We start from the raw sequence: 24,153 nt of genomic DNA, 5'->3' as shown, positions 1-24,153 counted from the left end.
ATGGCTAGAAGGTATCCCGTTCTTGTCAAATTTACGTCAAAAGTTGAATATTTTTGCATGTTAGCTAACCCCTTTCCCCTAACGTGCTACGGGGTGGGTATAATTTGTGGAACTTTCCAACAGGAATCCGTTCCAAAAACTTCGTAAATAACAAGGTTCCCAACAAACAACGCATACAAAGTTGTATAGCGGCCGAATAAGATACCGGGTATGGAGTGGGCTATTTCATGACGTTTTTCACTCACCACGTTTATTCCGAAAAATGTCTGTCTTCACTCTGGTAGCCTATGGACAAACATTAAGAATAAGCTACGTGGTGAGTTGGTGCCTATTCATCAGCAAGGTTAATTGATCGTGCTACATTGTATGCGTTATTTGTTGGCAACCTTGTACTTGACGAAGTTTTTGGAACAGATTCCTGTTGGAACGTTCCACAAATTATACCCGCCCCCGCTGAATTGACAGGGACATGGCAGCATTTCACTAGAATATAATTTCATGTTGTCATTTTTTCAAAAATATTCTGACCATTTTAAACATTTTTTTCGAACAATAGCAAATATTTTTTTTAAGTAAATGTTAGCGAGAACTGTTTATATTTGGTGTGTTTCAATAGTGAAAAAAATCTCAAACAGCTCTTTCTTCTATAATAGGCTGGGCAACGTATCAGCTACATAAATGCGCTAGCGCAATTCAGCAGCGACTTGACTTCTGATTTTATCACTATCACACTAGCTATGACAATTACTTTGTCTACTTTTCGACAGACCATCCCCAATAGTAACGCTGATGAGAGTCAAAAGAGCCAACGTGAGAGCACTTTGCACACAATTTAAAGGACCTCCGATTTGTGTGGTGCAAGCAGCGGCTGATGTTCTGAACTGAAGCCTAGGTAGCCATTGTGGGGCCTTGGGACGCCTGCGTTCATAGTGCTGTTTTTTTTTCTTGCAAACATGGCGGCCCCTGCTCTAACCAGCCGGGCTGGGTCCGTAAATAGCTTGGGAAACAGCCCCACTGCGACTCCCAGCTCCACGACCAATAACAACAAGATCATCCCAAGCTACCCCGAGCTCGATTTCAGGTCTGGGGCCAGAATCGAGGATTTGAACCGACTGATTCAGGAATTTAGTAAACACGATCAGCGAGAATATGACGACCAGCGAGCGCTCGAGATCCACACCGCCAAAGATTTCATTTTCTCCATGCTCGGTAAGAGATTGTCGGTGGAAAAAAATCACGTCTGTTTAGCTGTAATTTGAACCTACAACGAGGCTCAACATTGTTTTATTATGCAAACTATTTATGACAATGCTCAATAACAACTACAGTCCGCTAGCTTCATGGCCGGCCCTGGACGTTCTGCCCCCCCCCCCCAAAAAATAGAAGTTTCAGGGAATAGTGGACAGAGAAATAGGTATTCTTACCATTTATTTCTCAATGTCAAACTAGTGTCTTGTTTGAAACGCTGTTTGCAAATAATTGCATCTTAGAACATCCTTATGAATCTAAGCATGGCATGGCACTTTCAAAAGTTACCTTTCCACCCAGACAGAGGGGATGCAGAAACATGTAAGCTTCAACTGCTGGCTACTCTTCCGTTGTATAACCCAACAACGTAAGTGCTTCCCTAAAAACTGCCTGGGTTTAAACAAACATCTTCTATTTTCAGAAAGAGAAAAGCTCAATTAATAGGGACAGAATACCAAAGTTCCTTTTTTTATCTCTTCGAATATTATAGGCTGCAGCTCAGCGTCAGTATGTCATAGAGACGAATCAATATATCCCCATATGCATAGTGGGCATTTTAGAGCTTGTTTCTACCATAAGGCATCACCGAGTTAAGCATTGTTATAGAATGCTTGATATCATTTGGATATGTTTCATGTATTTATTTCAAAACATAAAGCAAACAATAAATAGTATTTTTGCCCTTTTCTTTAACAAAGGGTATGTGAAACCCTCACTCAATTCAAGCCCTGGTTTTAACCAAACACCAAGCCCTTCCCAGACACGGATATATTTAATCAGTGCATGAGATAGTGTTGGAGTATTTGGCTATACCGACATCTATGGATAGCATAACTGTCTATCAAGCAGGTAGGATAACCACTTATTTTTTTGGAGTAGGAAGAAATAGGCCCCATATGTAATTCTATGATTATGCTCATAGAAAATATTGGTGCACATATAGGAGGTCCCTTACCAGGCAGAAGGGGATTTTACTTTAACCCCTGCAACCTCTGCAATGTTGCTATCACTATGCAGCCAAATTCCTATAGTAGTTTCTTATTAATATTATACCACCCGTTATCACACATGGCAAGATCCCATAATTGTTACAATTACAATACAAATAACACTTTTATATAACATGTTTAACATATATTTTAATATTCCTTTAGAACTGTAAAAAAGAGTGATCATTTGAGCTTTAGAAACAAGTGCTTTCATAAATGCATGGCGGGCCTCGTTTCGCTGCAGCAGTGTGAAATAAGCTTTATGTCAATGACCCAGCCTCAACGAATTTCGTTTGTTTACATATCGAGTTTGATTGTTCAACATCAGTTTCAGCATTTATTTATTTCGTCTCCGCCTACAGTGGCCTCTTTCTGGTGGTGCTGCATTGCAGTCAGCGATGTTTTCTGTCGGTAGCTGTCCATGGTCCTGAAATCAAATCATCTGAGAGAGACCGAGAGGGAGAGAGAAAGATTAGGATGTAGTCTATTTAAATAAATAAACAACAAAGTAAACGGGTGATAGATAATTAAGTAATCTTACAAATTTAATGCGAGTGGATGATTAACGCTTACCTTTTATTCAAAGACAGGTTGACTCGCCTGGCCTTCCTGGCAGCAAAAGCATGCACTGCTTGTTGGAGGTTGATTTTGTAAGACAACTCATGCTCAATTGATATGGTGGCGAGTCCATTGAGTCTCTTGATTTATAGCAGAGCGCAGGCGTTTTTGATGAGTTTGAGACATGGTCTCTCCGCTCTCTCCCCGTTCGCCATCCTCCTATTGTAGTGGGACACTGAAAACTTTCATTGCCCCTTGTCTCTTAGGAAATTCCCCTCCTTATCCTGATTTGGCCCAGCCTGCACTAACAAATCCCGTAAAGAACTATTCATATTTTGGCCACTCACCGGGATCTTTTATGTGTTTTTTGTCTGGGAGTCGGACCTGTTCTTGTCGAGCCAGACAGCTGTCATCATCGGTGGAAGTGCATTGCTCGGACACCGGCTGATGGACATTGCTGCACGCTGATACATTTCAGCAGTGAATTTCTTTGTTTTAGAGATTGTGCTTCTTTTCAATTTTTTTAAAACTTTTTTTAAAAATATTCGCTTCCTGATAGTTTTCGTCTCTCTTAGACATAGTAGCAAATTGTTTCCAATCTCTACAGCTTACTTTTATCGAAAATTATATCCACTAGTAGTAGCTCGCTAACGTTAACAGGCTAGGTTAGGCTACTGCCTTAATCACTAATTGTCTTCGTCATACACAAACATTAAAAAACAATACAATAATTTAATTGGAAGATTCATTTTTATGAATGTTTCACAATTGGATAATCCCATATAAAAACACACATCACCATAGCTACCAAGGATAGTGGGAGTGAACTTTGGGAGAAGTGAGAATGGGGTGGGAGTGGGAACTGCAGCAACGCTATGAACTGGGACTGGGGCACCGCCGGCAGTGTAGTAGCCGATCAGGGGCACCGGAGGGCAGCAGCCAATTGTCTAAATTCCGCCCCAAATTCAACGCTGCTGCCTAATCTTGCCTAATGGGAGGGCCGCACCTGGCTAGCTTAATTTCATGGCTGAATGGTAATTAAATGGCTACCCGGACTATTTGCATTGTGTGCCCCCTCCTCTCAACCCCTCTTTTACGCTACTGCTACTCTCTGTTTATCATGTATGCATAGTCACTTTAACCATACCTACATGTACATACTACCTCAATCAGCCCGACTAACCGGTGCCTGTATATAGCCTCGCTACTGTTATAACCTCGCTACTGTTATTTTTCACTGTCTTTTTACTGTTGTTTTTATTTCTTTACTTATCTATTGTTCACCTAATAACTTTTTTTTTTACTTAAAAATTGCACTGTTGGTTAGAGCCTGTAAGTAAGCATTTCACTGTAAGGTCTACACCTGTTGTATTCGGCGCACCTGACAAATAAACTTTGATTTGAATGGATGCAATAATGAAAGCAAGTGTGCTGCTGTTTTCAAATCTATCAGTGTAGATCAAATCAAGAGGCTGACTAAATCCTTTATCTATTTATCTGACCCATCATTGTCCAGTCCTAGATACATTGCTCAATATAATTAAGAATGGATTTAGTCTTAAATCATTCATAGGGCTGCACTGCCTGCAAACTGTATGCTCGAGGGCATACGGCGTGATAAAGACGTCTTTTTCTGTTTGAAATCTGTTCGGGAGGTTTTATAACCAGATAGCAACCAGATTAAGATGTCTTTTTCATAACATCATGAAAAATATGTATTATTTTGGTTGAAATCTGATTGAACTACTGACCAGTTATCTAAATGCTATTCAATTAATACCAATCTATATAAACATGTGCATAGTGTTATAAAGTACCTAGTAAAAATACTTTAAAGTACTACTTAAGTATTTTTTGGGGGGGCTATCTGTACTACTATCTGTACTACAATTCCTAAAAGAAAATAATGTACTTTTTACTCCATACATTTTCCCTGACACCCACAAGTACTCGTTACATGTTGAATGCTTAGCAGGACAGGAAAATGGTCAAATTCACACACTTATCAAGAGAACACGTGGTCATCTCTACTGCCTCTTATCTGGCAGACTCACTAAACGCATGCATCGTTGGTAAATTATGTCTTAGTGTTAGGGTGTACCCCTGGCAATCTGTACATTTTAAAAACAAGAAAATGGTGCCATCTGCTTTGCTTAATATAAGACATTTGAAATTATTTATACTTTTACATTTGATTCTTAGTAAATATATTGAGCACATAATACTTTTAGACTTTTACTCAAGTAGTATTTTACTGGGTGACTAACTTTTTCTTGAGTCACTTTATAATAAGGTATCTATATTTTTACTCAAGTATGACAATTGTGTTTGTGGGCCACGCACCCATTGGATATAAGACACTAGAACCATTACAATTATACAAATGGGGGAATGTTATTTTTCCAGCAGGGTTTCCATGATTCAGTTTAGCACAGTTGGCAAACAGCTGGTAGAGTGCACCAAAGCGGGTTAGGGTCTCATGTACTCCGTCAACACGCTGGGACTATTCCGTTTGAGACTCGGGACTCAGACTCAGGGGGCTTCATGCGGGCCGAGCTCTTCCAGAGTCCAGCATAATCATATTACTCTAGGCTGAGGCTAATGGTACTCGGGGAGAGTCCACTTCAGTTTATCTGGCACGATTAACTTCTTCAGGATTAGGGACATTTTAGGTTTTTATCCTGCAGGTGATGAAACACCAATAAATAAATAAATATTTTTTTATTTCACCTCCATCGAATTTGCTAGGTCATTAACAAGCAACATTTTTTGACAGTCTCTAATTGATGGTCCCTAATTTATAGGATCTCTGCTTGAAATGCTTTTGATTTTACTACAGGCTATGGCAATACTTTTTGTAGTTGCAGTCCAACAAATTGAAAAGTGCACATTCACATTCATAACATTTGTTCTAGGCTACACAATAATACAGGATATCTTACAAAAATGCACTGCTGATAAAATGCAGTGACACTGCAGTACAATTAAATAATGCTTTTTAAATGAAGAATATCTGGTGGCTTGCTGTGGGGCTTCTTATGGTAATCGTTTGTTTATTTTGCTGTGCATTTTCTTCTGTTCCACTGAATGCAATTTCGATTTTCTAAACTAAATTGGTTTTCAGAATTTAACAAAATACACGTAGGACTATATGTTTGATTTCAATATCCTAATACAATCCATCAATATTTACAAACCCCTATTTTTAATCCATTTATTTCCATCAATAACTAGTAAAACAGTATTGCACCTGAATTTGACCCTGAAAATTACTATTTATGTTTTCCTTAAAGCTTTTGAGCAATTCAAATTACTGCACACATTGTTATTTTAATTTCAGTAAGTACATTTTAATTTCAGTAGCTAAATGAAGAGGTAGGCATATATGGTCCAACTAAAATTTGGATTGGAATCTGTGCCTCGCTCGCAGCAATACATGTCTATGCGCCTCGCATGCAGCCTGCTTGCACAAGCGTCAACACAGCTGGAAAACAATGACTGTTTCTCGAAATGTACACAAAAAACGTTTTTACTTTTGTAAGTAGAGCGGCGGTTTGTTGGGGAGAATAATGTCAAGGAAAGTTTTTCTAGCAAGCTAACGTTAGCTAGATAATTTTAGCTGGCTAACGTTAGCTCTCTAGCTAATCCTCCATGGACGTGGTAAGTTTTACATTTTTTTTAACCTGTTGTAGCTAGCTAGCTAACGTTTTGACATTTTGATATCTGTTTTAATGACAGTAAATGTGTGTGTGTGTGTGTTCTATCTGTGTGAGAGATGGACAGAGAGCGATGGTTGATGAATACAAATATAGGAAACATTGATTGTGTGTGAGACATTTTTAGCTAACCTCATTCTAGAAATATGGATGTAAAGTTTTTGTTGATTCATCAGGGATCCTTGTATTTGACAATATGATGCATTTTGCCTATTTCCCCCCACCCCCACCCTCATTCTAATGTTACACCTCTCAACTGCCTCTTTCAACTCTAGATTTTATTTATTTTTTACATTTCAGTAATCTTCTAGTTTGGATGGAGGAGGGGAACAAAGGGAAAGAGTACAGCAGTTATCCAGCCTGCTGACTAAGAAATGTAAATAGACAGCAAAACACAGGCTATCTCTCTCCCGTCTCTCTGCCTGACTGCCAGATTGCTGAGGGAAAACATGGTCAATGTACTTGCTAGGCTAAGTCTAACTTAGTGAAGACCTTAGGTCTTCTGTAGTAGCTAGGTTAATGAACTTAATGGTTACTCATGATTTGTCACAATCTTTATGGTTCCTGAAACATGTCAATGACCTACTGCATGACCTCTACAGCAGTCCTTGGCCACCCACTTAGTTACCAGTGACCTATTCTGCCACGTCCCAGGAAAAGAAGAGAGCAGAACCACCCCTTAAATCAATAGTCATTGACAGTAAGTTCTGTGTGCAAGATGTTTTATTTTTTCCCCCTCTTTGATATTCTGATTTTCAATGTGTATTGATTCCTACTAACCACATTGGTAAGAGCTTGGTTTGTACTAGCTATGCTGATGATCATTAAAGTTTTCTCTTTGCATCAGGTCTTGCCTGATCTTAGTGTAAGTAGATCCACTTGAAATGGCATTGCTTCCTAATCATTTAAGTTTAAGTAAAGCAAATAAATTAGATTTATTTGATTTAAAATCCCATTTTAATTCTCCTTTTTTTTCAGTTGCGAAACCCTTGTGTCCTGATTCCACACAGATCTCCCTTGGTGAGTCATGTAAACTTTCTCCCCTTTCTCTCTTGCTCGTTTTCCCAGTTGCTCACTCAAACTCATACACGTGTGCAGCTGCAGAGAAGAGGAAGAGATTTGCCAATTACACCCATTTCGAACAATATTTGTTGCAGGAATGATATGACAGACACAGCTTTTTAAAAAGAGAATATTTTATTGTGCCTTTACTGACTTTACACATACTTACATTTTTGCATTTACCTTTCTTTTTTTAAGACTGCCAAGCTGTCCTCAATTGGGGGTTCATCTGTCTGGGACAATGTCCTCAGGATTATGAAGCAGTGTGTTTTATAAAAAGTTGTTTGAATATTACAACATGTATTCGATTAAGCAAAACTTCACCATTTAGAGGTGAGTTAAAAAAAAACAACGACTGTCTACTTTTGGTATTGTCTTTCTTAGTGTTTTGGATTGATGACCAATTAATGAATGCCCCACTTCAATATGAAGGGACAGAGAAGCAAACATGCCTTTGCTGTCACTTGTTTGTGCTCCATTGTACTTGGTAAGTAATTGTGAGCAGTTGAGACAGTTGACAATGATACATTTTTAGTAGATTCTGACTGTTAAATATATTTTACTATGTGCCTGTTCTGTTGTGTCCTGCATGTCCTCATGCCAATTTTGATTTATTTTATTTTTATGCTTACAGTAAGTGTCATGAAAAGCCTGAAAACTCAGGAAGTTGATGTGTTACGGGCCCTAGGGACAGTCCTAAAATGTGTCCCAGACTGCCGTGGTGGAGAACGACGCAAATGAGCAAGTTGCTCTTTTTTGAAGACGTCTCTAAGCTATAACTGCAACAAACTTCTTCAACTATACTGAATAAAAATATAAACGGAAAGTGCAACAATTTACAATTTTTACTGAGTTACAGTTCATATAAGGAAATCAGTAAATTGAAATAAATTCATTAGGCCCGACTCTCTGGATTTCACATGACTGGGCAGGTGCTCAGCCATGGGTGGGCCTGGGAGGGCAAAGGCCCACCCACTTGGGAGCCAGGCCCAGCCAATCAGAATGAGTTTTTCCTCACAAGGGCTTTATTTCAGATGTAAATACTCAGAAGATCCTGCAGGTGAAGAAGTTGAATGTGGAGGTCCTGGGCTAGCGTGGTTACACGTGATCTGCGTTTTTATTTTCCCGTTGGACGTACTGCCAAATTCTGTAAAACGAACATTCAGGGAGGGCGGTAGACTCCTAGAACAGTTACTTTAGAATTAGAACCTAGTAGAAGACTTTAAGCTAGAAATTCAAATTGTTTAGGACTGGATGTAGCCTTTAAAAGAGACACAGAAAGGATACTTTTAGTATAGATAGCAACACCACCACCTTTGCCAATTTTATCATCCCTGAAAACTTTAAAGCCATTAATAGTAACCACAGAATCCACGATTTTCTCAGATAACCATGTTTCTGATAAAATAAGAATATCTGGATCTGCCTCGGAATTCCAGATCTTCATGTAGTCAATATTTGGCAAAAGGCTGCAAACATTTAGGTGCATGAATTTCAAACCTTTTTCGGGCTTTGAAATCACCTGGAGTGTCAAAAGTCGGATCATTACCCGCCAACCTATTATTCATAGCCAAAGGCTGCATAGCAATGAAAAATTTAATTGTCAAAATTGACCCCAATCCGCCCTACATGTTGCTTATCTATGACTGATTGCTGGGGGCTTTGAGATGTAATAATAGTAGGGGTTATCTGAGACAGCAGCGTCTTCCCTGAATGCTGATTGGCTGACAGCCGTGGTATATCAGACCATATACCACAGGTATGACCAGTTAATAATAGCAATAAGGCACCTTGGGGGTTTGTGATATATGGCCAATATATCACGGGCTAAGGGCTGTGTCCAGGCACTCTGCGATGCGTCGTGCGTTGTTTCATGGAATCGTGGCTGAATGACGACATGGATATTCAGCTAGTGGGATATACGCTACACCGGCAAGATAGAACAACACACTCCGGTAAGATGAGGGGGGGGGGGCGGTCTGTGCATATTTGTAAACAACAGCTGGTGCACGAAGTCTAAGGAAGTCTCTAGATTTTGCTCGCCTGAAGTAGAGTATATTGTGATAAATTGCAGACCACACTACTTGCCTAGAGAGTTTTCAGCTATACTTTTTTTGTGGCTGTTCATTTACCACCACAGACAGATGCTGGCACTAAGACCACACTCAGTCAGCTGTATAAGGAAATAAGCAAACAGGAAACCACTTACCCAGAGGCGGCGCTCCTAGTGGCCGGAGACTTTAATGCAGGGAAACTTAAATCAGTTATACCAAATTTCCATCAACATGTTAAATGTGCAACCAGAGGGAAAATAATTCTACATCACCTGTACTCCACACACAGAGGCCCATACAAAGCTCTCCCTCGCCCTCCATTTGGTAAATCCGACCACAACTCTATCCTCCTGATTCCTGCTTACAAGCAAAAATTAAAGCAGGAAGCACCAGTGACTCGGTCTATAAAAAAGTGGTCAGATGCTAAACTACAGGACTGTTTTGCTATCACAGACTGGAACATGTTCTGGGATTCTTCCGATGGCATTGAGGAGTACACCACATCAGTCACTGGCTTTATCAATAAGTGCATCGAGGACGTCGTCCCCACAGTGACTGTATGTACATACCCCAACCAGAAGCCATGGATTACAGGCAACATTTGCACTGAGCTAAAGGGTAGAGGTGCCGCTTTCAAGGTGCGGGAAGCTTACAAGAAATTCTGCTATGCCCTGCGACGAACCATCAAACAGGCAAAGCGTCAATACAGGGCTAAGATTGAATCATACTACACAGGCTCTGACGCTCGTCTTAGGTGGCAGGGCTTGCAAACTATTACAGACTACAAAGGGAAGCACAGCTGCGAGCTGCCCAGTGACACGAGTCTACCAGACGAGCTAAATCACTTCTATGCTCGCTTCGAGGCAAGCAACACTGAGGCATACATGAGCATCAGCTGTTCCGGACGACTGTGTGATCACGCTCTCCGTAGCCAACGTAAGACCTTTAAACAGGTCAACATACACAAGGCTGCGGGGCCAGACGGATTACCAGGACGTGTGCTCCGGGCATGTGCTGAACAACTGGCGGGTGTCTTCACTGACATTTTCAACATGTCCCTGATTGAGTCTGTAATACCAGCATGTTTCAAGCAGACCACCATAGTTCCTGTGCACAAGAACACAAAGGCAACCTGCCTAAATGACTACAGACTCGTAGCAGTCACGTCCGTAACCATGAAGTGCTTTTGAAAGGTCACATCAACACCATTATCCCAGAAACCGTAGACCCACTCCAATTTGCATACCGCCCAAACAGATCCACAGATGATGCAATCTCTATTGCACTCCACACTGCCCTTTCCCACCTGGACAAAGGGAACACTTATGTGAGAATGCTATTCATTGACTACAGCTCAGCGTTCAACACCATAGTACCCTCAAAGCTCATCACTAATCTAATGATCCTAGGACTCAACACCTCCCTCTGCAACTGGATCCTGGACTTCCTGACGGGCCGCCCCCAGGTGGTGAGGGTAGGTAGCAACACATCTGCCACGCTGATCCTCAACGCTGGAGCTCCACAGGGGTGTGTGCTCAGTCCCCTCCCGTACTCCCTGTTCACCCACGACTGCATGGCCAGGCACGACTCCAACACCATCATTAAGTTTGCAGATGACACAACAGTGGTTGGCCTGATCACTGACAACGACGAGACAGCCTATAGGGAGGAGGTCAGAGACCTGGCCGTGTGGTGCCAGAATAGCAACCTATCCCTCAACGTAACCAAGACTAAGGAGATGATTGTGGACTACAGAAAAAGGAGGACTGAGCACGCCCCCATTCTCATCGACGGGGCTGTAGTGGAGCAGGTTGAGAGCTTCAAGTTCCTCGGTGTCCACATCAACAACAAACTAGAATTGTCCAAACACACCAAGACAGTTGTGAAGAGGGCACGACAAAGTCTATTCCCCCTCAAACTAAGATTTGGCATGGGTCCTGAGATCCTCAAAAGGTTCTACAGCTGCAACATCGAGAGCATCATGACTGATTGCATCACTGCCTGGTACAGCAATTGCTCGGCCTTTGACCACAAGGCACTACAGAGGGTAGTGCGTACGGCCCAGTACGTCACTGGGGCTAAGCTGCCTGCCATCCAGGACCTCTACACCAGGCGGTGTCAGAGGAAGGCCCTAAAAATTGTTAAAGACCCCAGCCACCCCAGTCATAGACTGTTCTCTCTGCTACCGCATGGCAAGCGGTACCAGAGTGCCAAGTCTAGGACAAAAAAGGCTTCTCAACAGTTTTTACCCCCAAGCCATAAGACTCCTGTACAGGTAATCAAATGGCTACCCAGACTATTTGCATTGTGTGCCCCCCCCCCCCCCCAACCCCACTTTTTACGCTGCTGCTACTCTCTGTTTATCATATATGCATAGTCACTTTAACTATACATTCATGTACATGCTACCTCAATTGGGCCGACCAACCAGTTCTCCTGCACATTGGCTAACCGGGCTATCTGCATTGTGTCCCGCCACCCACCACCCACCAACCCTTCTTTTACGTTACTGCTACTCTCTGTTCATCATATATGCATAGTCACTTGACTAACCGGTGTCTGTATGTAGCCTCGCTACTTTTTATTGCCTCGCTACTTTATATAGCCTCGCTACTTTATATAGCCTGTCTTTTTACTGTTGTTTTATTTCTTTACTTACCTATTGTTCACCTAACAACTTTTTTGCACTATTGGTTAGTAAGCATTTCACTGTAAGGTCTACAACTGTTGTATTCGGCGCACGTGACAAACAAATGTAGATTTTCTTTTAAAATCTCAGATTGATAAATTTGTAATGCACTGATTCTCTTCACTCTAGATCTGACCCATCACACTAGTCTTCAAGAGGACCACTACGCTCCAGATCGCTTTCTCTGCTCTAAGGTCCTTGATGACAATCTACCCCATCACACCACTCTTATTAAGCATTAAAAAAATCCCAATGTGTGTTTATTATTATTTTTAAAAATTGTATAAACTGGGTGGTTCGAGCCCTGAATGCTGATTTGGCTGACAGCCGTGGTATAGCGTATACAAAACATTTATTTTTACTACTCTAATTACGTTGGTGACCAGTTTATAATAGCAATAAGGCACCTCTGGGGTTTGTGGTATGTGGCCAATATACCACTGCTAAGGGCTGTATCTAGGCGTTTCGTCTTGCATAAGAACGGCCCTTAGCCGTGGTATATTGGCCATATGCCACACCCCCTCTTGCCTTATTGCTTAAATATATTCTATCCCAGTATTTCTATGCATGTAATGTCTGAAGGTGAATTATGAAACAATTACTTTGCAAATGTGAAAAGATTTGTGATGTAGATTGCTTGATCTATTTTAAATGTAAGAATATGTTGCAGATTGAAATGTTAATTGGTGCCTATAGAAACAAATCTAAATGTAATGAACAATGTTTTCAATATCCAACTTTGTCTTCTGGAGTCCTTTTTACAGTAGGTAATACGCTGTAGTCAGGTGGTCATTACCAGGTTATGATGAGATCTTATGATCAGTAGTCTACTGATGTCTTTTCAACCAGGTTTTGCCCACTAGGTAATGTAACATGGATAAGTTATGACTGACTGACTGATCTACAAATAATAATCAGTAGTTATTTATGATGGAAGGTGTTTTGTAGATCAGGCAGTTGGCAGTCTCCTACACTGTCTGCTGCAATGTAGAACAAGCCCTGTGTGTCGAAAAACAGTGGGCGCGTTCGAGTGGATCACTTTTGTTAAGTCGTTGGTCACCGCCTTTCAAAGTGTGTTGCATTATGGGGATCAAAATTGTACGACTAGCTCCTACATGTTGACTGCATGATCTTTACAAAAATCATGTGCTCAAAGGTCATGAAGTTTTGACTGCAGCCGACTGCAAGTTTCTGCAGTTGCTCTTCACAAAGTTCATCTTGCAGCCATCACCTACATTGTGGGGGGGCTCTATTGTCAACCAGTCATTAGGGTGTTTTTGTTTGACTCACACGAACGTGACCAAAAACATGACTGAAACAGGAACTAACTTTGCCACGAATTATACATATCAGTGGATATACAATTTAATGAGATATTTGAGTCTCAATAATGAATTGTACAATGTACACGCACATTAACAGTAGCAGTCAAAAGTTTGGACACACCTACTCATTCAAGGGTTTTTCCGTATTTGACTATATTCTACATTGTAGAATAAAAGTCAAGACATCGGAACTATGAAATAACACATGGAATCATGCAGAAACCAAAAGTGTTAAACAAATCAAAATATATTTTACATTTGAGATTCTTCAAAGTAGCAACCCTTTGCCTTGATGACAGCTTTGCTCAATCTTGGCATTCTCTCAACCAACTTGATGAGGAATGCTTTTCTAAGTCTTGAAGGAGTCATTATGCTGAGTACTTGTTGGCTGCTTTTCCTTCACTTTGCGGTCCAACTCATCCCAAACCATCTCAATTGGGTTGAGGTCGGGTGATTGTGGAGACCAGGTCATCTGGTGCAGCATTCCATCACTCTCCTTCTTGGTCAAATAGCCCTTACACAGCCTGGAGGTGTGTTGGGTCATTGTCCTGTTAAAAAAACAAATGATAGCCCCACTAAGCGCAAACCAGATGGGATGGAATATTGCTGCAGAATCCTGTGGTAGCCATGCTCATTAAGTGTGCCTTGAATTCCAAATAAATCACTGACAGTGTCACCAGCAAAGCACCATCACACCACCTCCTGCTTCACGGTGGGAACCATGCATGTAGAGATCATCCCCAGTGACGCAACGGTCTAAGGCACTGCATCTCAGTGCTAGAGGCGTCACTAGAGACCTTGGTTAGATTCCAGGCTGTATCACAACCGGCCGTGATTGGGAGTCCCATAGGGCGGCGCACAATTGGCCCAGCGTCGTTAGGGTTTGGTTGGATAGGCTGTCATTGTAAATAGTTAAATAAAGGAATTTGTTCTTAACTGACTTGCCTAGTTAAATCAAAGTTAAATATTACTTTTTTATAAAAATCTGTTCACCTACTCGGTGTCTCACAAAGACACGGTGGTTGGAACCAAAAAATCTCAAATTTGGACCGAAAGACAGATCTCCACCGGTCGTCCATTGCTCGTGTTTCTTGGCCCAAGCAAGTCTCTTCTTGTTATTGGTGTCCTTTTTTCTTTGCAGCAATTCAACCCATGAAGGCCTGATTCCCACAGTCTCCTCTGAACAGTTGATGTTGAGGTGTGTCTGTTACTTGAACTCTGTGAAGCATTTATTTGGACTGCAGTCTGAGGTGCAGTTAACCCTTACTTATCCTCTGCAGCAGAGGTAACTCTGGGTCTTCCTTTCCTGTGGCGGTCCTCATGAGAGCCAGTTTCATCATAGCGCTTGATGGTTTTTGCGACTGCACTTGAAGAAACTTGACATTTTCCGGATTGACTGACCTTCATGTTTGAAACTAATTATGGACTGTCGTTTCTCTTTGCTTATTTGAGTTGTTCTTGCCATAATATGGACTTGGTCTTTTACCAAATAGTGCTATCTTCTGTATACCACCCCTACCTTGTCACAACAAAACGGATTGGCTCAAACTTATTAAGAAGGAAAGAAATTACACAAATGAACTTTTAACAAGGCACACCTGTTAATTGAAATACATTTCAGGTGACAACCTCATGAAGCTGGTTGAGAGAATTCCAAAAGTGTGCAAAGCTGTCATCAATGAAAAGGGTGGATACTTTGAACAATGTCATATTACACACTTTTTTGGTTACTAAATGATTCCATATATGTTATTTCATAGTTTTGATGTCTTCACTATTAATGTAGAAAATAATACAAATAAAGAAAAACCTTTGAATGAGTAGGTGTGTCCAAACTTTTGACTGGTACCTTATTTCAGTTGGCAAAATGTTTATAATTTAGAAATAAAGAAAAATCTTTATAATCAATGTCAACACTGCCATGTTGATCTGAACCCTGTTGTTGGAAAACAATGTTAGTGTTCAACTTTCGGCTGTCACAGTTGCACCTCCCATGACTTCACACCTCGGCTTTTGTCTAGAGTTGGTTGCTTTAGCCTTACCACTTAAACTTGCCCACTAACTCGATGGTATTCAAAGTCGGTCATGACCCCTAGTGTGGTCGCCAAAATGATTATACGTTTTATTATAGAACAAAAAAATGTGGACAGATTATTGTATGGGACAATAAACAAACGTTTTTGAGAAAGATTATTTTATTGCGTAAATGAATTTATTGGTTTCATGAAAATGCAATGAATTCAAGGTTATTTGTTGAAAATAGGATCCCTGCTGAAAAAGTTTGAATACCATTTTACTAACTTGAATAACTTTGATTTGACAGCCTAATATGCCAAACTGTTGTGGTGGTGTACTGGTTCAACAGCAGTGTTAGAAAAATGCAGACCATGAAAACTCACTCAGATGATTTGAGCAAAAGATACAAAAGGAATAGCAGACAGACACACACAGTCGTACGCAGTCACGCACACAGCATATGTTTTACTATCCTTGTGGGGATCTAAAATTGATTTCCATTAAAAATCCTATTTTCCCTAACCCTTAACTCTAACCCTAAATGTAACCCTAACCCCTGAGCCTAAAATAGCCTTTGTCCTCGCAGAAACCTGGGAAACGTCTACACGAGGGGAGAATTTTCCTTGTTTTACTATCCTTGTGGGGACTTTTGGAGATTTACGGTACCCACAAGGATAGTAATACAAGCCCACACTCCACACACACTTGCGCTGTGGGCCTACACACTTAAGCTTCTTGCGCTCAGTGTCTCAAACAAACAGTGACAGTAGACCACAGCGCCGAGCCACTCGGGGCCCGTCTCTTATGTCGCGGGTTATGGCTGCTGAGAGGGAACAGACACTTCCTGGAATCAGTGAAGAGGGAAAACAAACGAGGCAGGGCACTGCAGTCCACATAGATAAACTCAGCCAATGCTTATGGAGCATGCTAGGCCAGCTCAGTCCAGTGCAGTGCACACAGAACCCAAGAGCAAACAATGCACAAGCTAATAACAAGGTTTCTTTTTACATCTGAAATGTTATGGAATGGCAGGATGCCTTTGACAGGGGAGATTTATTTGGCCTGTGTTAGTATTATGTCATGTAAATGTATCAGCTTGGAACCGGTTCAGGGAACAGAAACTCAGAAACAGAAACATTTTTAGAGGAACGGAACCAAAACCGGGAACGAAAGTGGTCTCTAGTTTTCCGGTACAGAACCGTTATTTTCAAATCTTGAGAACCGTTTAATCTTTAGTTCCAAAATTATTCCTAATGTATAGTATATGTCAACAACCTTTCCCTCAACGTCATCAAGAAATAGGAGATGATTATGGACTACAGGAAAAGGAGGGCCGAGGACGCCCCCATTCTCATTGACGTGGCTGTAGTGGAGCAGGTTGAGAGCTTCAAGTTCCCTGGTGTCCACATCACCAACTAACTATCATGGTCCAAACACACCAAGACAGTCATTAAGAGGGCATGACAACGCCTATTCCCCCTCAAGAAACTGAAAATATTTGTTGTGGGTCCTCGGATCCTCAAAACGTTCTATAGCTGCACCATCAAGAGCATCCTGACTGGTTGCATCACCGTCTGGTATGGCAAATTCTTGGCCTCCGACCGCAAGGCGCTACAGAGGGTAGTGCGTACGGCCCAGTACATCACTGAGGCCAAGCTTCCTGCCATCCAGGACCTCTATACTAGGCTGTGTCAGGCAAAGGCCCTAAAAATTGCCAAAGACTCAAGCCACCCTAAGCATAGACTGTTCTCTCTGCTACAGCACGGCAAGCGGTACCGGAGTGCCAAGTCTAGGGCCAAAAGGCTTAACAGCTTCTACCCTCAAGCCATAATACTGCTAAACAGCTAATCGAATGGCTACCCAGACTATTTGCATTGACCCCCCCGCCCCCCTTTTTTAACGTTGCTGCTAATCGCTGTTTATTATCTATGCATAGTCACTTTACCCCTAGCTACATGTACATATTTATTACCTTGATTACCTTGACTAACCTGTGCCCCTGCACATTGACTCGGTACCGGTACCCCCTGTATATAGCCTTGTTATTGTTATTTTATTGTTATTTTATTTTCTTAAACTTTAGTTTATTTAGTAAGTATTTTCTTAACTCTTTATTTTTCTTAACTGCATTGTTTGTTAAGGATTTGTAAGTAAGCATTTCACGGTAAGGTCTACACCTGTTGTATTCGGAGCATGTGACAAGATTTGATTTGATTATATAATTCTGTAATTTGGTGAAGTTATTTTGTTAGCAATATTCTGAACACATTAAAATTCACATGCATTATTCAAGCCAAGCCCCCTCCATGTCCACCCCTCTCTCTCGCTCTCTCCCCACCCGTGAAATTTCAGTCGCATTACGAGACGGAACTTAGCTGTTTACATTTTTGAATGGTCAACTATCTTAACTGTTCCACAGCAAGCTGCTCAATCTGCACTAATTGGGGGAGTAAATTAATGAGCTAAATGTAAATTCAATGTTGATTTCACAGGTAAAAATTTATTTATGAAAAGGAACTATGTGAACCGGTTCAGAACTTTATTTTCTGGTCTGAACACCGGAATAGAATTTAAATAAAGAGGTTCTGCTCAGAACCGAACGATTGGAGAATAATTTTGCTTCCAACCCCTGAAATGTATAGGCCTAGAAATACTAGTGTAAAGATCAATATAGCCTAGTGTCTGGATCTGTATGTTATCCCCCACTTGGCAGCGTGGTGGTTTGACTGTGACAGGCACCCTGGTGGGGATGTGAAATAGGCCTCTTGTGTCCGGACTTGCAGCCTGGGGGGGATTAGGTGGAAATTGACTTGCACTGCCCCCTAGTAGAGAGATGTGGTACAACACTTGTATCCAGAGGGATATATATACTGCTCAAAAAAATAAAGGGAACACTTAAACAACACAATGTAACTCCAAGTCAATCACACTTCTGTGAAATCAAACTGTCCACTTAGGAAGCAACACTGATTGACAATAAATTTCACATGCTGTTGTGCAAATGGAATAGACAACAGGTGGAAATTATAGACAATTAGCAAGACACCCCCAATAAAGGAGTGGTTCTGCAGGTGGTGACCATAGACCACTTCTCAGTTCCTATGCTTCCTGGCTGATGTTTTGGTCACTTTTGAATGCTGGCGGTGCTTTCACTCTAGTGGTAGCATGAGATGGAGTCTACAACCCACACAAGTGGCTCAGGTAGTGCAGCTCATCCAGGATGGCACATCAATGCGAGCTGTGGCAAGAAGGTTTGCTGTGTCTGTCAGTGTAGTGTCCAGAGCATGGAGGCGCTACCAGGAGACAGGCCAGTACATCAGGAGACGTGGAGGAGGCTGTAGGAGGGCAACAACCCAGCAGCAGGACCGCTACCTCCGCCTTTGTGCAAGGAGGAGCAGGAGGAGCACTGCCAGAGCCCTGCAAAATGACCTCCAGCAGGCCACAAATGTGCATGTGTCTGCTCAAACGGTCAGAAATAGACTCCATGAGGGTGGTATGAGGGCCCGACGTCCACAGGTGGGGGTTGTGCTTACAGCCCAACACCGTGCAGGACGTTTGGCATTTGCCAGAGAACACCAAGATTGGCAAATTCGCCACTGGCACCCTGTGCTCTTCACAGATGAAAGCAGGTTCACACTGAGCACGTGACAGATGTGACAGAGTCTGGAGATGCCGTGGAGAACGTTCTGCTGCCTGCAACATCCTCCAGCATGACCGGTTTGGCGGTGGGTCAGTCATGGTGTGGGGTGGCATTTCTTTGGGGGGCCGCACAGCCATTAGGTACCGAGATGAGATCCTCAGACCCCTTGTGAGACCATATGCTGGTGCGGTTGGCCCTGGGTTCCTCCTAATGCAAGACAATGCTAGACCTCATGTGGCTGGAGTGTGTCAGCAGTTCCTGCAAGAAGAAGGCATTGATGCTATGGACTGGCCGCCCGTTCCCCAGACCTGAATCCAATTGAGCACATCTGGGACATCATGTCATATACATATATACATATATATATATTACATTTTAGTCATTTTGGAGACGTTCCTATCCAATTTCGCCTGTTATCAGATGCCGTCTTCATCCGCCTTCCCAGCTGTTTGGGAGATGAGACTCCTGTATCTGCCTGGTCAGCAGCTTTGTAATGGGAGTTGTCTATCTCCTAGACTGGCTGCCCGTCAGGGTTTGAGAGCCCAGTCTACTCTAAATTGTCCTGTAACCCTGGGTGGGGGCCCTAACCGGGTGCTATCAGCTGGAGCCAGCTGAGCCTGAGACTTGTGGGGCATCACTCCCTGAGGTAGCATGCAAGGCAGAGCAATGCAAGGCAGAGCAGAGCAGAGCAAAGCATGGAAATTTACTCGACAACCAAAAACATTTCCAAGTTCAGCTTTCTTAATGAACCATAAAATGTAATCATTTCTAGTTGTTTATCAAGGTTAGCTGGCTAACTCATTGATCCTGCTTTGTAGTATACCCCTCTGGTCTACTGGTAATAGGTTAAGTTGCATTTTAACAACACTGATACAGGATCAGATGTTTTCCCACCCACAAGAATGTTAAGGTTAGTATTGGGGGTAGGGTAATCTGATCCTAGATCTGTGGTTCGAGGACAGGCCCACTCCTTTTGTATTTTTTTGTTATTTTTATTGAACAGATAGGACAGGTAAGGAAATGTAGGAGGAGGTTGAGTCAAAGGGCAGTAGGCCAGATTCGAACCCATGCCAACTCTAACCGCTGGACCACACAGGCCACTATTAATCCCCCTTAATCCTTCTCCCATCAGGTATGGTGCAGAAACTGGACCAGAAGCTCCCTGTGGCCAACGAGTACCTACTGCTGTCAGGTGGCGTGCGAGAGGGTGTGGTTGACATGGACCTAGATGAGCTTAGCGTCTACGCCCGCGGCACCGACTATGACATGGACTTTACCCTCCTCGTGCCCGCGCTCAAGCTGCACGACCGCAACCAGCCGGTAACTTTGGACATGCGCCACTCAGCCCTGTGCCACTCGTGGCTGAGCCTGCGCCTCTTCGACGAGGGCACCATCAACAAGTGGAAGGACTGCTGCACCATGGTAGACCACATCAACGGCGCCACCAACTACTTCTTCTCACCCACGCTGGTGGCTGACTGGTTCTACGAGTCCATCAGCGTGGTCCTGGTGGAGATCCAGAAGAAGCCCCAGCGCGGCATGCCCCGCGTGGAGAAGGTGGAGCGGAACGGCACCATCATCTCCGTCATCCTGGGCGTGGGCAGCAGCCGCATGCTCTATGACATCTTGCCTGTCGTCTCCTTCAAGGGATGGCCGGCGGTGGCCCAGAGCTGGCTGATGGAGAACCACTTCTGGGACGGCAAGATCACAGAGGAGGAGGTGATCAGCGGCTTCTACCTGGTGCCTGCCTGCTCCCACAAGGGCCGTAAGGAGAATGAGTGGCGCCTGTCGTTCGCCCGCAGCGAAGTGCAGCTCAAGAAGTGCATCTCGGCCAGCCTGATGCAGGCCTACCAGGCATGCAAGGCCATCATTATCAAGCTTCTGTCAAGGCCCAAGGCCATCAGCCCCTACCACCTGCGCAGCATGATGCTGTGGGCCTGCGATCGGCTCCCCGCCACCTACCTGTCCCAGGAAGACTTCTCAGCCCACTTCCTGCTAGGCCTCATCGACGACCTGCAGAACTGCCTGGTCAACAAGATGTGCCCCAACTACTTCATCCCACAGTGCAACATGTTGGAGCACCTGTCGGATGAGATGGCCATGCTCCACGCCCGCAAGCTCAGCTCGGTGCGCTCCGACCCGGCCGAGCACCTGCGCACCACCATCGAGCATGCCAAGGCGGCCAACCGGCTGACCCTGGACCTGCATTGGCGCGGCAGCGCCTCAAACCTGCCGTCGCCACAGTCAGACGCGGGCGGCGAGCACCAGCCGGATGACCGATTGGCTAAGAAGCTACAGCAGTTGGTGACGGAGAACCCCGGCAAGTCCATCTCTGTGTTCATCAACCCCGACGATGTGACGCGGCCGCACTTCCGCATCGACGACAAGTTCTTCTGAGACTTCAAAATAGAAAAATAATACTACTCCTCCCCCCCACGGCACCCATTCTTCTCCCCTTTGACTAGATTGGTCGAGTCATCAAATTAGTCGGTTTCCCAAGTAACGGTCGCCACAGAGCGTTGTGAGGTGCTTTTGTCCAAAAGTGTCTTCCCATTTTGTTCCCCTGGCCCTGACACCTGTCCCCACACCCCACCAACCCTACAGTCCCCCTGTCACCTTTAGAAGGCCTTTACAGGACTACATGAAACAGGTGGAAGAAGAGGTACTGTGTCTTGCCTCGGATGGTTAAGCAATGTCTTAGTCCCTGTAGGGGAACTGATGGTACTAACGCCATAACTGTACATAGAGAGAGTTGAGTGGATATGTGTGTGTGGACTTTGATCTTATTTTGCACAGAATGTAGAGGCACACAGTTAACATGTTGGAAGTGCTATGAAGTCTGAAATGTTGCTTATCATTTAGGAAGGCAATTTCAATGGTCTTTTTTTTTCTCCTCTGGGCTAAATGCTCTGAATTTATACCTACTGGTTTAGGGTATGTTTAGAGCTGTTATTCCAATAAGCTGTATCACAATGACAAGTTCTTTCTAACTTTACGTTCTCTGTAGTCATGTCCATGTCCTATGTGTATAGTGAACAGTTCCAGACGTATCCCGAATATGCCAACAACCTGCAGATATCTGACCGGCAATGTGATACACATATCTTCATCCTCAAGTGCAATTAGTAAACAAACAAACACACACACACACACACACACACACACACACACACACACACACACACACACACACACACACACACACACACACACACACACACTACCCAATACATAAACGTGCTAACACTCATCATACACACTCCTGATCAGTGAAATGGTGTATTTAATACGTATTTGTGATATTCTAGAACTCTGGGACGTTGTCATTTTGTTTGTCTTTGTTATATGGAACTCTGAAACATTTTACTGTGAGTCTTATTTTCCATATTTGCTGCTGACTTTAGGAAGATGTTTTATGATTAACTGGTTATGCAAATTAAGTTAACAAACACACAATTATGAATTTTAATTGTACATGTGCGTAGCTACTGTGTACAGTACATAGTACTGGAATACAGCAGTGGGATCCTGCCTGTATCATTTGTATGGACCAATCTAGCAGCGGCATTGTCAGCACCGATGAATCACGTGGCCTATCAGATGAATCCTGTTGAGTCAAACCTGTCATGGACCAATCAGAATGGACCAACCGTGCAACCTCACCATTGGCAGGGATCTAACACACTGCCTTACCATTAATTCGGACCAATCACTGGAGTGGCCTGAAGAATGTGTTCTATGCCTCTACTCTTCCAAAGGCATACTGGCCGCGTTTCCCGGGCTGACTACATTACAGACGCCTGCCAAATCTCACAATGCCTGAAGAGCTGTTTTATCACATCATATGATATGTCATATCACATCATATCATATAGCAATCTGATGCCTGACTGTACAAATCGATCAACCACGGGTTGATGCAATGCAACGTCTGCAATGTAGTTGGCCTGAAACGTGACCATACTGTATGAGAGGGAGAGCAAGTCCCGCGTTCGGCCTACAATGACCACATCAAATCAAATTGTGTGAATAATCTGAGATCTGTGTAGATGGTAACGCTATAAACAAGCTAAAATGTAATTAAACATATTTAACAACAACCCTGAAGAGAAACTGCTTGAAAATAATTGACAAACAATATATATTGTATAACATTTAAGTCACTTGTCTGATGCACATTAATGATGTGCATCACAAGCCTAAGATCACCATGTGCAATGCCAAGCGTCGGCTGGAGTGGTGTAAAGCTCGCCGCCATTGGACTCTGGAGGCGGGGAAATTAATTATTTGGCGTGATGAATCACGTTTCACTATCTGGCAGTCTGGGTTTATCAGATGCCAGGAGAACGCTACCTGCCGAATGCATAGTGCCAATTGTTAAGTTTGTAATCGCACAACCTTACTAATGCTCTTCTGGCTGAATGAAAGCAAGTCCCTGCAGCTGTAAAGGAGTGTGTAACTGGCTGCAGGGAAGTCAGGCGCAGGAGAGCAGAAATGGGTAGCAAACGGAGCCCTTTATTGAGGCCAACAAAACACGGCACTCAGAAAACTAAATACACACACAAGGTGTTACCCTGTGAGGGGGGGAGATCGGTAAGAAAATCAATCGTAAACAGAGCCCTTAGGTGACCAAAGGCCCTATCCGCCTCAGCCGACCACTGCAACCGAACCGGACCCCCCTTTAGCAGTGAGGTAATGGGAGCCGCTACCTGACCAAAACCCCGGATAAACCTCCGGTAGTAATTGGCAAACCCTAGAAAACGCTGCACCTGCTTTACCATGGTGGGAGTCAGCCAATTACGCACGGCTGAAATGCGGTCACTCTCCTTCTCCACCCCTGAGGTGGAAATGCGGTA

General features: G+C 43.2%; 1 protein-coding gene across 19 annotated transcripts; it reads left to right on the top strand.

Annotated features, from left to right (window-relative positions):
• On the top strand, positions 1–23,397 carry LOC106579788 (nucleotidyltransferase MB21D2). Of its 19 annotated transcripts, none has more exons than XR_014381797.1 (6): positions 342–1,209; positions 7,114–7,211; positions 7,490–7,531; positions 7,772–7,906; positions 8,006–8,060; positions 12,446–13,053. XR_014381797.1 is itself a non-coding variant. In XM_045704249.2 (6 exons), the coding sequence occupies exon 6, from the start codon at positions 20,432–20,434 to the stop codon at positions 21,692–21,694; it is 1,263 nt and encodes a 420-aa protein (XP_045560205.1). In that variant the 5' UTR covers positions 1,023–1,209; positions 6,812–6,887; positions 7,114–7,211; positions 7,359–7,376; positions 7,490–7,531; positions 20,430–20,431; the 3' UTR covers positions 21,695–23,397. The 19 variants fall into 19 exon arrangements, 10 of the variants coding, with proteins under 10 accessions (XP_045560206.1, XP_082822262.1, XP_014015444.1 ...); XR_014381798.1 differs by lacking the exon at positions 8,006–8,060 and adding an exon at positions 7,359–7,376 and having other exon boundaries at positions 343–1,209; XM_045704249.2 differs by lacking the exons at positions 7,772–7,906; positions 8,006–8,060; positions 12,446–13,053 and adding exons at positions 6,812–6,887; positions 7,359–7,376; positions 20,430–23,397 and having other exon boundaries at positions 1,023–1,209.
• The last annotated feature ends 756 nt before the right edge of the window (positions 23,398–24,153 follow it).

Source organism: Salmo salar, chromosome 20 (genome assembly GCF_965601325.2).
Source record: "Salmo salar chromosome 20, fSalSal1, whole genome shotgun sequence".
Taxonomy (NCBI): domain Eukaryota; kingdom Metazoa; phylum Chordata; class Actinopteri; order Salmoniformes; family Salmonidae; genus Salmo; species Salmo salar.
The sequence above is the reverse complement of the archived record's forward strand: the minus strand, read 5'-3'. Positions and strand labels throughout refer to the sequence as shown.

What these genes read in the sequence shown, in the direction of transcription:
- LOC106579788 (XM_014159962.3), top strand. Translation starts at nt 954, where the DNA reads ATGGCGGCCCCTGCTCTAACCAGCCGGGCTGGGTCCGTAAATAGCTTG. An exon ending in TTTCATTTTCTCCATGCTCG is followed by an intron (nt 1,210 to 7,489) that starts GTAAGAGATTGT and finishes CTTTTTTTTCAG; the next exon opens with TTGCGAAACCCTTGTGTCCT. An exon ending in TTCCACACAGATCTCCCTTG is followed by an intron (nt 7,532 to 20,429) that starts GTGAGTCATGTA and finishes TTCTCCCATCAG; the next exon opens with GTATGGTGCAGAAACTGGAC.